The 17,387-nt window shown below is 43.8% G+C and overlaps 1 protein-coding gene across 1 annotated transcript in view; it reads right to left on the bottom strand.

Moving 5' to 3' along the window:
- The window catches only part of MAN1A1 (mannosidase alpha class 1A member 1), a 140,095-nt gene extending 131,002 nt beyond the window's left edge, over positions 1 to 9,093 (bottom strand). Inside the window, exon 1 of the mRNA XM_066547076.1 lies at positions 8,503 to 9,093. Within this exon, the coding sequence (XP_066403173.1) occupies positions 8,503 to 9,093 (591 nt within the window). The remainder of the gene's footprint in view (positions 1 to 8,502) is intronic.
- Between the last annotated feature and the right edge of the window lie 8,294 nt (positions 9,094 to 17,387).

Genomic DNA, 17,387 nt, shown 5'->3' with positions numbered 1-17,387 from the left:
TTGTAGTTACCCTTGCCTAAGAGACCGCATATCTCAGTGTTCCACAAGGACTGTGAATGTTTAATTTTAACAGTTATAAGAATGTAACAGCAGGTTATTCAATCTGTTTGAAAAGCTTTTAAAATCAGAGGCATCAAAATGAGCAATACCTGTATCTTCATAAATACCAGCTATAAAATCCAACCAGCTTACCGTGGAGAGTTTATAGCAAGTTGTCATATTATTTAATGCAAGCCTTTCTTGGTTACAACAGAGTTCAAACTGAAGATTTCAAGATGCAAGAAAGGCAAACTAGGAGTTTTACTACTCTACATGCCTTCCTTCATAACAGCACTGGAGCACAGCGCTCAAGTGTTGCTTCAAAAGCTTCCAAAGCTAGTGATCTAAACACAGAACCAGGGAGTCTCAGGTTTTACCTGCCCCTGCAATAAAACAATGCACTTAGCACCAGTTTAGTGCTAAAGCAAAGCTGCTCATGTGCAATCATGAATCACACTCAAAGCTCACGTTTAAACTGACCCTAAGGAAGTGACACACCCGTGCTGGACACCTGCAGCACAGGTGGGAGCCAAGACAGCCTTCACCCAGCACAAAGCAACAGCCCCTGGTTTAGTGGGGCACGACCAAACAGGAACCAGGTCTCCACGTTCTGGTCTGAAACCTGGCACACTGTGCAACCCTGTGTGAATCAATGGACTGCTCTCAGCCCTAGAAAAGCACCCAAGTGCTTCCTCTCAATACCAAAGCCTTCTGGACTCTGCAGGCAGGGCTGCCAAGCAATAGAACTGAGGCTCAACCACAAGTCTGTAAAAAGTTTAATTTCATCTGGTTTGGGGAAGCATAAACTTCATTACTCACCAATTATGTTTTCATAACAGACTTGCAGACACGATTAAAAAGTCATGGAAAACAGCAAAACAGAAGATGCCTCTCAGAAGTGTGCACACAATCTTTATGTCACATGCTTTAAAAAGCTCAAACAACTCAGTGAAGAAAGAAAAACAAAACCCAAAAAACTGTATAATGTTGTGGATAAAGAAAATTTTCACACAAAAGGAATCAGCATATTGAGCATCTGGTACATTACCCATATTGCTTAATTCACAGTCCCTCATCCCCCCCAGTTATTTCCCTCACTAGTAAAATCACAGCTCTTCTATAGATAACTTAGGAAGAGACCACAAAGCCCTTCAAAACTGAGTGTCTAAAACCTGCTTTACACAGAGACACATCTGAATACTTGAGTTTGTTACCAAAAAAGACACACAACCAGAGTGTCTCGTCATCTCTGTACCACCTCAGGTAGCAATTTATTGTCAGAGTAAGTGCTGCACTGTTAAGATGGAGTGAACACTGAATCAAAGCCACTTTCCTGAAATATTGCTCTTACTATGCCAAATAAGTTGGGAAGACAAATTTCTTATTTGTAAATAAAGGAAACACTTATAAAGATAGTATCTTTAAGATGAAAACCACAGTAATTTCCTCTTATGCTGGCTCCCCGAGCTAGAAAACACCCCAAGCTAACCAAAGAGGAAGTTAACACACAGCAATCCTCAGAGCAGTATGTTTCAGACAACTTTAAGAAAAGGTCTGTACATCCAACAGTCACACAGGTCTTTCTGCAAGGACATTAATTATTTTCCACAAGAAGAGCTGTCTTCTGCCTCTCCATGACTTCCTTTTCATAAATCCTGTGCTTTCATTAACATTCAAAGAAGGTATCAAAGCCTGGCTGTCTACCACTCTTATTTGCTCCCTGAATGAGATAAGACCTTTTTTTTATCTTAACAGTAGATTTTAATAAACAGGTGGAATTTTTTCTGCTTCAGTTTGTCTGCAGCATAGAACTACAGCCTTAGGCAACTGTACTTACTAACATTATGATTTAGTCTATTTCTTTATATTAATTGGCTGCCATAGGCTACTACACTAGCATTAAGTACAAAATCATCACTATGAGAATGTAACTTCTGCTGAAGTACAGGAGACATTCCATTTTAAGCTTTACCTCACATGTTTACATCACCTTATTTAGTTCTCATGAAGAGTCCTATGTGTCTGGAATTTACATTTTGCCTTTACAGAAAGATAAAGAATTAATCATGTGCTTGTTTTGTTTTGTTTTTGTGAAAACCAGATGTTTTTCACCCAACATTTAAAGCCTTTTCATTGCCCCCACAATTCTGAGGATCTGGTTATAAAGGACATTCAGTTACTTTTGATAAGTTTACCTGTTGAGAATACAGACCAAGCCTGAAGATAGGAAAATTAAATATTATTCTTAGCACACAGAAAACAGGTGCAAGGCTATAAAAACAAGAAGCAGCAATTGGGAACACACCCTATTCCAATCAGATATGCACACAGTCATACAGTGAAACACCCCTCCCACTCATGATCCCAGTTCAAATCCAAGATCATTTGACTGAAGGGAGGCTATGAGGTTCTCACTGAAAATCCCCAAACAAAACAAAACAAACCCAAACAAGGCAGCTGAAAACCTGAAACAACTCACCTGAAACAATGTCCTTCCCTAAAAAGACTCTAAGGTGTCTTATCAGGGAGAACATTAATTTGGCAAATATATACCCTATTTCATATTTTGGGGACATAAAGATACCTCAGACCATTCTCCTCCACTTTCTTCTCCTTTTAAATGCAGTGGGCTTAGTGGGGGTCCACTGCATCCACTGTGCTCAGAACTCCACTAAACCCTTTCAGCTCCCTACCCCCCAGGGCACAAACCCAACTAAAGCAAGAATAGCTTCACATCTGGTTGGCAAGCTGATCTGGCTCTCCATAGGTTCTGCCAAGTGAGTCACTGAATCATACTCAGTAACACAGCTGAAGCTTCTCTGCATCCTGTAGTGCCATTAACCCTAAGCAAGCACTTTAACTTATTGGTTTGTGACATTTTGGATATCATAAGGCAACCCTGGCCACCTCCAGCTTACCATTATCATATGTGATTCCCATCTTTAGGCATTTTATTCACCTCCTCAGTGACTTTTATAAAACCATAAAAAAACCCCCACAACACAAACAGTATTTATCAGGAAGGGAAGCACTATCAAACACTCGAAAAGAAATAGCAAATACAAAAATACTGAAGATTAAAAGTAAATAAACAAAGCTTTGGGTGAGAAAAAAACAAGATTAATTTTAAACTTCAACAAACTTAATAACAAGTATACTGTGTCAGCATTAAGGTCACAAGATACTTCAGGAAAACTTCTTTCGAAATACATTGATTGCATCATCAGCATGTTGGCAGGAATCACCACACTGCTTACTCATTACATGTCAACTCTTTTCCTTTCACTGAATCATGTTCTTAAAGAAATGTACCATCAGGGAATGTGGCTTTTTCTGTTTGAAACTCAAACCACCCAGTACTTAAACTGCTGTATTTTAACTGTTTCCTCTCCTATGAAGGTCTTCACAAGTAAAAGCGCACTGAATTTTGGTGTACAGTAGCTGGGGCTTCAGTAATTCCTGTTTCTGTATTTCCTGTCTCCTATTCTGTTATGAGAAGAGGGGTTGGGAGGTAAACCTTCTGAAGTGAAATGCTTCATTCTGCTAAAGATGATTACAGTAGATAGAACCTTTGCTCTGCAAAAGTCTCATTGCAGAGATTCAGTTTTAATGGAGAACTTAGGCAAGAAGAACAGAAACCAGGTGCTAAGACAGAGCTACTCAAAGAGATTTCATACCTTTCTTCCACCTGCTCCCTCACCACAGCCAAAACTAGCACCAAGTCAACCCTTTCATTAACGCCTTTGACTCACCAACCTGACAGAAAGTTTAGCAGAAATCCATCCAATTTCTTTCTTTTTTTTCTCTGACAGTTTTTAGCTGACTTACTGAGCTGAAGCAGATTATGGAGGGATGCAGTGAAAATCACAGAAAGTAGATAGTGGGAGAATGCAATCAAAAGTGGGATGAAGAGACTTGTTCTCCTCTTCCAATAGCAAGAAGTATTAGTGAGCTCACCTTGTCATATAAACACCCTCATAAGGAAATAAAACTCCATCCAGCTGGCACTGGACCTTCCTGAGCAGCAGCACCAGGATACCAGGCAGTAGGAAAGCAGCTGGTGGAAGCATGCAGGAAGACACAAGGGGCCAACTACCCTTCCACAGCAGTGAGTGACCATCCATAATTTTTGCCACCACTCCTTGTTAATGAAGAGATCTTATTATGACCAAGTATTTAATGTCAAGCACATATTAGATCTCTGATTAGTGCTTTATTTCCATGCTCAGAAGCTTTCTTTCCTCAAGATATTGCTGAATATCCCTGTAACATTACTGAGACTTTCATCTAAATTGCATAAAAGCCACCATAGGACTTAAAAATCTTCAAAATTCACCCTGCCAATGCCACCTCAATTCATTTCTTTACAGAGAGATGGGGAAGGAAGCTGCAGTCTGTTTTGCTGACTTGCAGCCAGTGCCCTGTTGAGCTCAAAGGACTGGTGTTCAAATTCCTCTCTGCAAGACTTGTACTACATGACTGCAACAGCTGAGAGCTGTGCAAGTACTTGGAGCACTGCATGACCATGCTCTTTAGACATTGATTCCAGTTTACCAGGGAGGCTTTTATCCTGAAAACATGTCCAAACAGCTCTGATCAATAACGTGAACAGTTTCCAAGCTAGTTACCTTGTACAAGAACAGCACAGCTGCATTAGTATGGGGCTCCACCATAGAGCTTGCTGTTCAGCAGGATTAATTAGTCTGGACAGAGCACCACACTAATGTGATTATATAGCTTCTAGTACCTGAGCTAGCTCACTCATCCTTTCTATTCTTTTGCTTTAAAATAAAAAGAGCTTAGGTTTTGCTGTTTTCTTAACACCTAAATAATTCCAGCACCGTTTTCTTTTTCTTGGAAGAGAGAGGACTGAGACTTGGAGAAGACTCAAAATCAGATTTTTTTAATGAAAATAATCATCTCCTGCTTTCATAGCCTCTTTCCACTATTGTAATCCTCTTCTAATAATTTCTTTTGCTTGTATCAACTACCTATGCACCTGCAAGTCTTCCCTTGACATCAGGAATACTGATGTCCAGCCATAACCAACAGTGACAAAAGCAGAGACTGGAAGACATTGCACTTGAGTGGAACGGAATCAACACTGCCTTCCACTCCTTTTTTCCAGGTAGGGAACAGATACCACAGGAGGCACTTGCCACAGGCATACCAGGGACCCAGACCTTGCTCCAAGTCATGGGAGCACTGGAGGAACTGACTGAAGAATGTAAATTCTGGCAAATGCACTTATGCTGGTATGCTCAAAGTGTGCTTCATTGCTCAAACCTCCATGAGGCATCCTGCATGAGGACAACACCCAGGCCATGCAGTAAAAAAATCAGCAGCCACAAGCAACTGTCAGCAGTAGAACAGGAAGTAGTGGGGAAAGCCCCACTGCTGGCAGTGCTGCTCTTTCCTCTGAGGCTGCCTGTAACACATCAACAGAAGAGAAACAGAGCACAAGCACCAGCACAGCACCCATCAGTATCGCTGGTCTCTGATTCACACCCCTCCCTGCACACAGCCAGGCCCCAGTAACACAGTGGGGCAGACCTTTCCACACACACCCGGAGAGCAACCATATAGTTCTGACAGAGTGAAAAAGAAGGGAGGGTTCCCTCATAGCAACAGGATCTCTACTTCATGTTTCCACAAGTATTTTACTTGCTCAATAAGCATCTAGCGTTTCTTTTTGGTAATATTAGGTTGGTTTAAATACTAAGAGAGGTTCAAGAACCTTTATATTTCCTTCTTGGTTTAAGTTTCACTCTGTTAATTTTTTTTTCCTAATATAAAAGAGCAAGCTGTAGAAAAAGTGGTTAAAATTTCTAGAACAAAACTTGGCTAAGAAATGCCATAGAATCACAGCATTTCATTGCTTTGTGATTCTAAGTGATATTGTACTGGCTGGACTTCTGAACACACATGTCAACTTAAAATTTAAAACAGTAAATGGACAAAGCAGCTCTAAGGTATCTCCCTTCTCAGCTTTATGTCAGCACATTGGCGGGATGGAGCCCTTCCAGAACAGAAACACAGGGAAGAACAACCTTATTTTTTGGCATTCTTTTCTTTTAAAGTAACTTGCTTCCTTCTGTAAAAAGTATCACTAAGACTACCTTCAAATGTTGAGTTCTAGATATATGACATAAATCATACAATGCAGATGCGAATTCCAGGCTCAAAAGAGTATGAAAGCAGAAAGGTTTTTTATGTTTGCATCTCCAGCATGCAACCACTGGGCACAAAGAGAAAAACTTTTAAGGGATAATTCTGGTTTCTGTGCATTTACAGTAGAGTACAAAAGTTCATACTTTAAAAAGATACAATTTAAAACTATTTAAAGTTTTAAAACTAAGCTAAAAAGACTGCAGATTAGAAATCCATCTTGACACTAAGGTAACAATATAAAAAAGAGGACTAAAGCTTTCAAAAAGACAAAGAGAAAAGCAACAAAAAAGCCAACACATGAAACAATGTGAAGCAAGTCAGCACAGAACAGAAACACTGTTTTATTGTCAATGGAAAAATGTATTCTTCATAAAAAGACAAAAATCAAACCAGGCAAAGTACTGCAAAAATGCTAAAGCAAGTAAGGAACCAAGATGTTAAGATCACATAGTGATTTAGGAAGAAAAGAAACTCCCAGAAACAACACTTAGTATTGAGGACTTAAACTGAGTATGAAGGAAAGCAAAGATCTGGAAAAAAAGTGCAGTTTCTGCGTCATCTCCTATGCTTAAACAGCCAAAATTCTGGTTTGGGGAGGCTACTGTGAAACTGATGCTCTGTGTGGAAGTGGAGGAGAGAGGATGGAAAGGAAAGGGACATTGAAGAGATACTGGCTATATGTTTGCAAGTACACACACATGGATATCCACATGTAGCAAAAGGTAACTCAGACCAGCTGGCACACAGTGGGACCAGCAGGACAACACTTAAACATGCTGCTATCTTCCTCCTCCTGTTTAGTTACTTGTTGCAGTCTTCTGTACCACAGAATCATGTACATCAGGTCTGGAGCCTCATTACTTCTAAATACTTCTCCGTGGCAATGTCACATAGCTGGAAAAAGAGTTTGCTGGTATTTCTAACTTTCCATATACCTCAGGGAGGCTGCATGACTAAACCAGAAGGCAACATACTCTCTGCACACTTCAAGATGTAGTCTGTACCGTGTACTCCTACCGTGTACTCCTTCTCCCTTCAAAATACCTTTGCATTAGTACATGCTGCTTACGACTTAAAACTATGCTCCACGATTTGCTGAAATAGTTAAAGTCACACAAGGACTCCAGAGCACAGAAGACAACTTGATATTTGTGAGAGCTTCTGACATGATGCTCCATGTGATATCACAGCTCACTTTTCAGAGCACTCTATACAAACACACAATAAAAATAAATACTTTTAACTAAGGCTAACCGGGTTTCACAAATACTGAAATACTCTGTAGTAAGTCTGTAGTAAGCCTATCTCATTTCCATCACCACAGTACATGAAATATATACTACTAATTAATTCATAAACCCTAATCTCTGCAGGCAGCTGAAATTGTCAGTTCGATAAATTAACCAGCCAGCACTGATGGGAAGTTGAACTGTATTACTAAGGAAATTCTTCTTCTGCTAGAGGACCCTGTCAAACTCTGCCCACGACAGCATTACCTAGACAGAGTTTGGAGAATTTTTGTAGGGAAGGATTTAAACCGGTACCTGAACCAACCGAGCAGCAGGACCAAAAAAAGGCGGTTGAAGGAATTCATCAAAGCACACACAGCTCTGACGCTTTACCGCTGCAACCTAAATTGACTGTATTTGCCAAATGCCCTCAACTCTTCAGACAGCCGATACCGCTGAATAGCGAACCGCACGAACCCGAGTCAGACCGCGACACCTCTGGAGCGCTGCACCGCACCTGCGCCCCGCCGGACAGCCCCGGCAGCTCCTCTGCCGGCAGCGCGGCAGGGGCACGGAGCCGTGCCCCGCTGCCTCCCGCACCCGCGGAGGATCGGACACCCACCGCCCGAGCCCGGGACGTCCCATGGGGAGCGCAGGCGGACCCGCGCCGCTCTTTCTCCCCGGCGCCGCCGTCCCCAGCCCTCGGCGACCCGCGAAGCGATCCCTAGCCTGCCAGCCCTGGCGGGGCTTTGCTTTCTGCCCGGGTTTCGGTGCAACAGCTGGGGGAGCCCGGCAACATCGGGAGGGAGGGAGGCGCAGCCAGAACGGAGCCGGCAGCGCGGGCGCCCAAGCGGGAACGCACCGCGGGCTGCGAGGATGCAACCGCCGCCGACCTGCGCTGCGGCTACCGAGGGACAGCCGGCCAGAAAGACCCTCTTCCCGCAAGGAGGAGGCGGCAGGAGGGGTCAGGGGTCCCCCAACACCGCCGCCAGAGACCTGTTGCCCCGCGCGGGAGCGTCGAGGCGCATCCCCCGGAGCGGGACCGACAGCCACCACCACCCACCTCTTTGATTTTCTCCCTCCTCTGCCGGACGTCGGGGTCGGCGGGCTCCTGCCCCACGGCGCCGACGGGCTGGCGGAAAAGGCGCTGGGGCAGCCCGGGGGCACCCGCCTCCTTCCTGCCGCGGGCGTCCTGCAGAAGTTTCTCCTTGTCCTGGCGGATGTCTCTGCGGATCTCCTCGGGCAGCTTCTGCAGCGTCTCCTTGGCCTCCCGCAGAGCCCGCTCGTGGTCCGCGCGGATCCGCTCCAGGCTGCCCGGCCCGCCCGCGGCCACCGCCGCCGCCGGGCCGCCTCCGGGCTGCGGAGGGGCGCGGGGCTGCCCGCCGGGCGGCGGCGGCGGCGGCTGCAGGGCGGCCGAGTGGAAGAAGACGCCGCTGAGAAGCTTGGAGGAGTCGGGCAGGAAAAAGATGGCCCCGAAGCAGAGGGTGATGAAGGCGCTGAACACCAGCAGCAGCACGAACTTCTCCGTCAGCCGGAACGCGCCGGGGCCCGCCGCCTTCCTGCCCCCGCCGCCCGCGCCGCTGCCCGCGGGGCCGCCCAGCGTCCCCGGCCCCGCCGCGCTACCGAAGAGCGGCAGCAAGCTGGCGGCGGGCATGACCCCCGCGCCGCCTCAGCGCCGCGCTGCGCGCCCCGCCGCCGCCGCGCAGGGACCGCACCGCACCGCACCGGACGGCTCGGCTCCGTCGCCCCCTCCCCGCCTCGGCCGCACAAAGTTTCCCCTGGCGGACGCGGCAACTTTTCCCTTCCCCGCGGGCGCGCTCCCTCTGCTCCCCCGCCGGCAGCGTCTGCGGGGCGGGCGCTGTCAGCTCCAGCCCATGCTGCCGCCGGGCCGCCGCCGCCGCCGCGGGTGCCGCTCCCCGCTCCGCCCGCGCGGAACTGCCGGGCAGCCGGGGGCGGGGCGGGGCGGGGCGGGGCCGCCGCCGGCCCAATGGCGGGGGGGGCGGGGCGCGGGCGCTGCCGGACCGCGGGTCCCGGGGCTCAGCCGCGGGATGCGCTGCCCTGGGCGCCGCCGGAGCTCCGCGGCCGGAGGGGAGCGGCAGCAGCAGCGACGGGGCGCGCCCGCTTCGGCCCCGTGGGCGGTGTCGGCCCGGGGCGGGCGGGTGTGCGGCTCCGAGAGATGCCGGCGGCGCGCCCTCGCGCACCCACGTGCGCGCTGGTGCGCGCACACACACGCGCGTGTACGCCCGGAGAGGCGCGCGGCGGAGGCCTGCGCGCTCACAGGCGCGCACGCACTCGCCGGGGGCGCGCGCCGGGCCGGGGGCGGTGCGAGGGGAGCGGGGGCACGGCGGGGCCGGGAACAACTCCTGATCCGTCGGGTAGGACGAGCCTTTATCTGTTCTTTGCATGAAAAACAAGGGTTAATTTTATTTATTGTCTTTTGTTTTTTTTTTTTCTGTAGGTAAAAGTGCACCTTGTAAAAGGAAGCAGGGTACGTATATCTGCGCAGTGTGAAAATCCGACTTTTCATCTAAGCTCGTACGAATGAAAAGACCATCGTGTGTTGGCACAAGGAAATACCGAATTTGATAGTGGATCAAATTGCTGCATCCAGCTCCCCAAGCATCAAGCGAGAGGGAAAGTTTCCAAAAAAAAAATCGATTTATTATTTTTGCCCGTGTTACAGAGCAATGCAATAATCAGCAGGCATGTAAGAAGGATAAAATGTTGCATCACTTTAACAGAAAAAGGGAACCCAGCCAACATCCAGGGGTTTATCTCCAACACTTTTGGAACATACTCAGAGTCTACCTAGAGTTTCACAGCAGTTCAGCACTGTAATCTTGAACATTTCCCCCAAAAGGTTAACCACACAGTCAGAAAGAAAACAGTGAGATATGTGGTCTCAGAAGTTAGGATGCTGAGGCTGGTTTGTTTGTGTATTTGCATGGTTTTATTTTACAAGGGATAAAAAACAAAACAAAACAAAAAGCAAAAAAAAAAAAAACAACCCTAAAAGGACAGTAGAGGGAAGTCTGTGCTTTAAGCAAGGGCAGGGAGAAGGCATTGTGTGAGCCTTAAAGACATGATTTTGAAAATGGGCTTGGCATGGAGCTAATTCTGCTCCCAGTGGAATTAAGGGGAGTTTTACCATTGACTTAATAGGAATAAAGCAAGGCTGCTGCCCAGTGCTTTTCCAAATCCCTTTCTTTAGAAGTTAGAATATGTAACAGATTAATTAAAAACAGGTTCAGAGAAGACAGTTATATAGAGTTATATAGAAATGAGAGAGTGAGTCCTGCAAAATTCCCCTAAGTATATAAGCAAATGCTTCTGTAAAATTTCAGGATTATACATGAAACTGAAGGATCAGGGGCCCAACTTCATATTCAGTGAGATCAGTAATTCAATTTCATTTTTATTCTGGTTTTCTTTTAAATCCTATTTTTTCCTGAGTTGCATTTTCCCACATTTAGATGTGAAACTATTGCTCAAACTAAACAATGAGCACTCTGACTTTGACACACATTTCCCAGAAATGTTTAACGTAGCCTAATAGCTGTGCCAAGACAAAATTGTTTAGGGTTGAAGAAATCAGACTGCTTGGAAAAGGAGATAAGAATCCATGGTGATTTTAGTTTTGTTTTTGGTTTGTTTTTTTTTTAAGCAACATTAAGGTAGCAAATATGGGGTTTAGCTGTTGAAAGACAGTTGACTAATGAAAAAGCTTCCTAAATGGTGAAATACCACTCTCAGCTTCAGCGAGCATATTCTGCTTCAGTCACTGCATATGTGGGTGTGCAATATTTCTCACAGATTCCCCTCAAAACTCATCACTACTTATATGATAATATTTGGAGGCTGAAGTTATTGCTGGAAGAAATGCCCTCCTTCAGTATTCTGGAGTCATTCCTTAGGTTGCCATATTTCTATAGCACTTTATGAAGGGATGCAGGAGCAGAAAATACTATCACATGGGGTTCTGCTCCTGTGTCTCCTAAAATGAGAGACACATCAGCCTCTTGCCTTCTTTTGGTGTTCATCCTAAATGCTAGGGGTCAAGTGTGGGTTCATGCAAGGGGTTTCACTGTCACATTCATCACTGTCTTTGTGACATCCTGAACATAAGGGAAGCAGCAATGAGGATTTTCTATGCAAAGATGGAAATTGTGAAATTCTCAAGCCTTTGTGATGAGATGATCATTCCTCCTTCTCTGAGCAGGATACAAAATTTTGTATGCAGAGTGTTCCTGTTGTTAGCACTTAATGTTACAGTTACCAGTAAGGTCATGTGGGAACTATTCAGTGGGACTGTTGAAGCATGTAAAGTTACTGGCATACAGAGCTGTTCACTTCGTGAGGGCAATAGGGACTGAAAGACAAAAGAACTGCTTCAACCCAACCCTGATGTACAAGTTCCTCGGGCTTTTTGTCACTAATTTACTTCAGGTGCAAGGTATTCCAAGGACCATGAAAATACAAGAAGTAGCTCAGAGGAAAAACACCTTTGATTCCAAATGGCAAAATGAAGGGCTGTACAATGCTTCTTTTCAACTGGCTGTGTCCAACAGGAAGTTCAGCTATAAAGTTAAATCATGTTCATAGGCACTTAAATAGTGGCTAAAAATCTAAATAAAATACAAACAAGAGACGCTTGGTATTTGCATTAGAGACAGCAGTGGAAAACCCACCTGCCTGCACCAGGACTTGCACTGGGAAAGCCTCTTTAAACACAACTCTGTCAGCACATCCACCTAGTGGATATCGAACTGCCTGCAGCTTTGGGCTGGGTATTTTTTTGCTAGTCAAGCTGCATTACTTCCTGGATGACATAAGCTAAAATGGGAAAAAACCAAGTCTCTGGGCAGTTGTTTTGCTATGCTGGGTCCTACCCAGTTTGGTTATACCAATAAAACACTGGACTGTATCCCTCCCATGGAGGGAAATATTGCTTCTGTGGATTCAGTTGCAGAATCAGTAATAATTTTCCAGCAATCATGCACAGGTCAAGCATTTACAGAAAGGTAGAACTGATACATGAGTGGTGGTGAGAGGGAGATTTGCATAATAAGGAACAAGACTCTTTTCTGTCATAAATGTTCTGAATGGGGAAATTTGTTACATATTGACTGAAAGGCCTGGAAAAAACCTGAGCTCCTATAATAATATTGTCTTCTCTCTCTTTTTTTTTTTTTTAATCTACTTATACCTAATTTGTCATGGTTCCAGCCTTAGATCCTGTCTAGTGATACTAGTGATAAGGAATTAGCCAGCTTGGTCTGAAAGATACATGCCACAGATAAGAAGAGAATTAACAGTTGTCCCACTTTTGGGCCCATTCAGCTGAGGCAGAGATACCTACTGATACATCTTCTTGAATAGGGAGTTTGTAACAATCCAACTCCCTTGCAAGGGGTTCCCAGTGTTACTTTCTAGTTAAGACTACTGTAAAAACACATCGACAGCTTCCTTTTGAAATGCAATAGTTTAACACAGCTTTCAGAGATACTTTTAATATGTTTGCCTTTGCCAATGTGACTCATAAACCCAATTTAGACATCCAGCTCTTCATAGATTAAGTAACGTGGCACAGACTTAGGGTTCCCAAGGCACACAAGCTGGATTCATAACACCCAGTGTGCTCTTTGGAAGGAGGCTTTGACCATTTGAGGACCAGATGTGTATGAAATGCTCTCTATCTCTGATTTTGGCAGCTGGCTGCAGTTCTGACTTCAGTCTGTGAGGAAAGTGTGATTCACAGACACAAAAACTTTGTTCAGTCTTCAGTGTTTTGAGAATACAGGACTGCCTGATGCTTTTCTTCAAGAGCTCAGAAGAGAGAAGTGTTGACCAATTCCGAGAAGAGAGAAGTGTTGACCAGGAATTGGAGATCTGTGTTTGACATATTTTGTAGTCTTGGGGGATTCAAATTACCCTATTTTGCAGTGGAACATGTACATCCCCCACCACCATTCATTTTGAAGTAGTGCTATGACTCAGAGACAAGTGCAGGACTTTGAAGGCAAAGAGGAGAAAAGTTTTCCACTGAGCATGGCTTAACAACCCTGAAGGAAGAATGCTGCACTCCCAGAGGAGGCTACAGCCTAAGAGCTAGGGCACTAGTCTGAGAGATTGAAGACACCAGATTATCTCCTTCTCAATTAGATGGCTGTTGAAGATTGGTCTCCTATTTGAGGATGAAAAACAGAAGAAAGAATATTAAATTTTCTCACATCCTTTCTCAAACATTTTCTCTAGCCTAACACATGAGATGATTGTGGCTAACCAACTAAACTTTATAAATACTGTAGAAATAAATGTATCAGGAACATGAAGCTGTAGGCTCACCAACCCTCATAAACACTTTTTCGACCCTTTCCTGGCATGGATGTCAGTTCTACGAGAGGTCTCTTCTCTACCAGTATAATTGGAAATATCTTCCATCCCTACCTGAGGGAGAGGATTATTCATTTCTCCAAAAGAAATCTCTGTAGTGCAAGCAGTTTTCAGTGTTTGTTGGGAGGCTTTGCTGTAAGCACTCAGGTAAGCATCCAGCTAAGGGCAGAAAAGCTTTGCCCTTTCTCTCCTCTCCAAGATTTCAGAAGACAGAAAATGAACTGCAAGAAATCCTGTCTGAAGAAAATATTTGACTCTTCTATTAAAACATCAAAGATTAAAATAATTGTCTTCAACATTGCAAGAAACCTGATAATCTAGAATTTGAACTGGGACTGCTTCCAGTATTTTATTCAGCAGTAGCATAAAGTATATCATGCTTAGCCTCAGATGGCATCTTTGAGAATATCTCACTTTGGTTCTGGCTTGTTATCATTTTATAATTGTTTCAGTGAGAGACTTTTGCACTCCCTCAAAGCAAGCAGACATGGTTTGGTTTTCAATGTGCAAGGAAGAGGAATATAGAGGTAAACATAAAAGTAATGGAAAGAAAAAGAACTACAAACTTTATTCCTCTTTTCAGAAATTTATCAATGTTCATATCCTTGAAGAAGATTTTAGCCATGGAACTAAGAAATGGAAGCTAGCTCTTATGGTATTTTAGTATTTAAGATTCAGAATCTGATGCAATTATTTGCATAGCAATTAAGGATGAAGTTGTTTGGAGACATCCCATGAAATTCCTTCTGGACCTTAGGTCTTTAAGAGATTAAAAGCCATGACAGGTACATATTCTGTTCACTTCTTCAGAAGTGAAGAGACTGCTGCAGTAAAGAGACTAGAGTGACACTGCTGTTCTTTCCCTTCCTGCCTCCTATTTTGGACCTGTAATCCCCAGGAAAGGTAAAAGGCCATCGGATTGGGCAAATATATTTAAGGGACAAATCTTAGTGGATTGTGAGTGACTGAAAGTGATTTACTGCTGTGGTTTCCTTTGGACTTAATTATCTCCAATAGCACTAACATGTCTTGTGCTAGAATCATGACTGTAGCAACTAAAGGAACTCCCAGCAACTCTTTTTTGCTGTCATAAAGTTTGTATATCACATTTATAGGTACGAGTTTAGTAGATTGTGACAAGATTAAATCAAGACAAGAAGGCAAAATTTTTTAAGAGGATCCTTGGAAAACAGCCTTCCTGTCCTTTCCAAGGTGGTTTCATTTTCCTGAACCAGAGGGGAGATATGTTGGCTGAAAACAAGATATGGCCACTGGAGCTGGCATTTGTAGCCATTCAACAGCTGTTTTGCAGCCAGTTGATTGGAATAACTGTATGTCTTGGCTGAAAAACAGATCTGGCTCTGTTAGTGTGTAGCCTCAAGGAAAAGTGGTTAGAGCAGAGATTTCTAACCTGATAAACATTCTAAGGAGTAAAAAATATGCTATAATAGATGACTAAAGGTATCAACAAGAAATATTAAAAACAAAGGACACTTCAAATTACTCTTTTTTTTTTCTAGCCATGCTTAATTTGTAAAAATTTTAATTCCGTATTCAATGGCTCCCTGACTATTTCATAAAAACCAATCTTCTTGAGCTTTTTTAACCCTGAACACATGTGATGACACATGGATTATGTAAATTGCCCTCATGTAATAGTTTAAGTGGTGTCCTTGTGCCTCTCCTCCCAATGTATTTTCCTAACCAGATGAGTAAATTCTGCTCAACAGCACATTTTAATAGAAGTACAGATGTGGTTTACTGACTGTGCCCTGTTTGACTGCAGCATTACTATGAATTTACTTAATTTTTGAGTCTATTTAAAAGGTTCTTTCTCTTTCTGTAAATCTGTTATGGATTTGGGGTTATAAGCAATATTTAGATTTTTTTTTAGTTAATCTTTCCTACTGAAAATATTCCACTGCTTACCAGGTTCATCAGCTGGAATACAGTGGTGCACTTTTTCCCAGTGCTTGTAATTAAGACACATTTTTGTTTCACAGACTTTTGCTTAAAAGTGTGGCCAGTTCCACCAGCCCTTGGTGGATTCTCCTTCTCCAAGCCACAGAAGCCTTTTGGTGACAAAGGGTTAATATTTTTTTGCTCTTCTGCCTGTGCCATGTGTGCTCTGACTCACCTTGACACACTCTGATATTTCGTCAGAAGTGTTCAGCTACCACCTGATGGGCTGTATGAAATTTTTCTTTGCAAAATCCTCCCCAAGCAGTGGCTGTCAGCTGCAAACTGGCAGATGGTGCATGTGCACAGAGTGCACACGTGACTGCTCAGATCTTACACAGTTGTGAATTATTTGTCTTCCCCAAATGAAATCCAGGAGTTCCAGCCTGGGTTCAGATCTGATCCCTTATCCTGCTGAAATGCCTTTGTTTGATTTACCGCTTGGGCTAAATGATGCAGGGAAAAAAAAATCGGTGCTAATCTGACCTTTGCTCTTGCTGTTTGTCTAGACCAATATCTTACTGAAAACCTTGATAAGAAAAATAGTTTTGCCATTTTTCATCTGTGTGATGGTGAACCTTAGTTTCCTCAGCTGTAAAGTAAGAGCTAATCTATTTCACAGTGAGACATAATGCATGGAGCTTATTTTGATATCCATAGGTGAAATATTGCTTTGGGGTGCAAAGTCTAGCTTTGTTTTCGTTAGAAATTAAATTCGTCCTAATTTTCAATGGTCAGTTTCTTATCCAAGGATTTGTAGTATACCACAGACAATGTACCCTAGGCCAGTTCTGGTTTATTGGACTTTTTTGGCTGTGTTCCTGAAACACAGGTCTCCTTTCTCCCCCCCATATGTCCAGTTGTCCCTGAGCCTTCTGCTTTATTGACAGCTGTAGAGCTTCAATGTCATCTGATGCTCTGGTTCATTGCTGCAGCCCTGAGCTTGCAGTGTGTAATGCTTTGCTGAATACGGGGCATCTTTGAGTGCATTATGCTCAAAAACACTGGGCAGTGTGAGATCCCAAACACAAGAATGACAAGGCTGAAGTAGCTTTCCGACAGGCAGATTTCAATTTAAGATGAAACTTGGAAAAATATTTAAGGATGAAAAGGGAAGATAATTATTGAGTCAGAAGCAAATGTTTTTTAAGGAAATTAATCTCTCTCAAAAAAGATGCAGAAGACTGAATAATGTATCTTTGGCTTTCAGACTTTCATATGTGGCATGAAGTTCTCCATGCATGTCTTGAGAAAAGGGTAAATGTTTGTATGTGAGTCAAATCTACAAAGAGGAGGACAAGAGGTACAGGGTCCTCTAAGATTTTAGTAGTTTCATGTCTCTGCATGTTTCTCTAGTTCTCTTTTATATAAGCTATTCCTTTAATGTCCCTGCAAGCAGGGTGGGTCTCTGCCTTTGGCGCAGTTGCAAATGTTGAAAGTAACAGTCTAACAGGGAATGAGTAACAATATCTTTAGATACTATATCTACCATAAGAGGTAATATCTGCTATATATGCTATTTTCTCAAGTTAACCAGTGACTGAGTGACTGGCTACATTTGAAAAATATGCATTATCTGTTCCTTATTTTTGACTC

The sequence above is a fragment of the Molothrus aeneus genome, chromosome 3 (genome assembly GCF_037042795.1).
Source record: "Molothrus aeneus isolate 106 chromosome 3, BPBGC_Maene_1.0, whole genome shotgun sequence".
Taxonomy (NCBI): Eukaryota; Metazoa; Chordata; class Aves; order Passeriformes; family Icteridae; genus Molothrus; species Molothrus aeneus.
The sequence above is the reverse complement of the archived record's forward strand: the minus strand, read 5'-3'. Positions and strand labels throughout refer to the sequence as shown.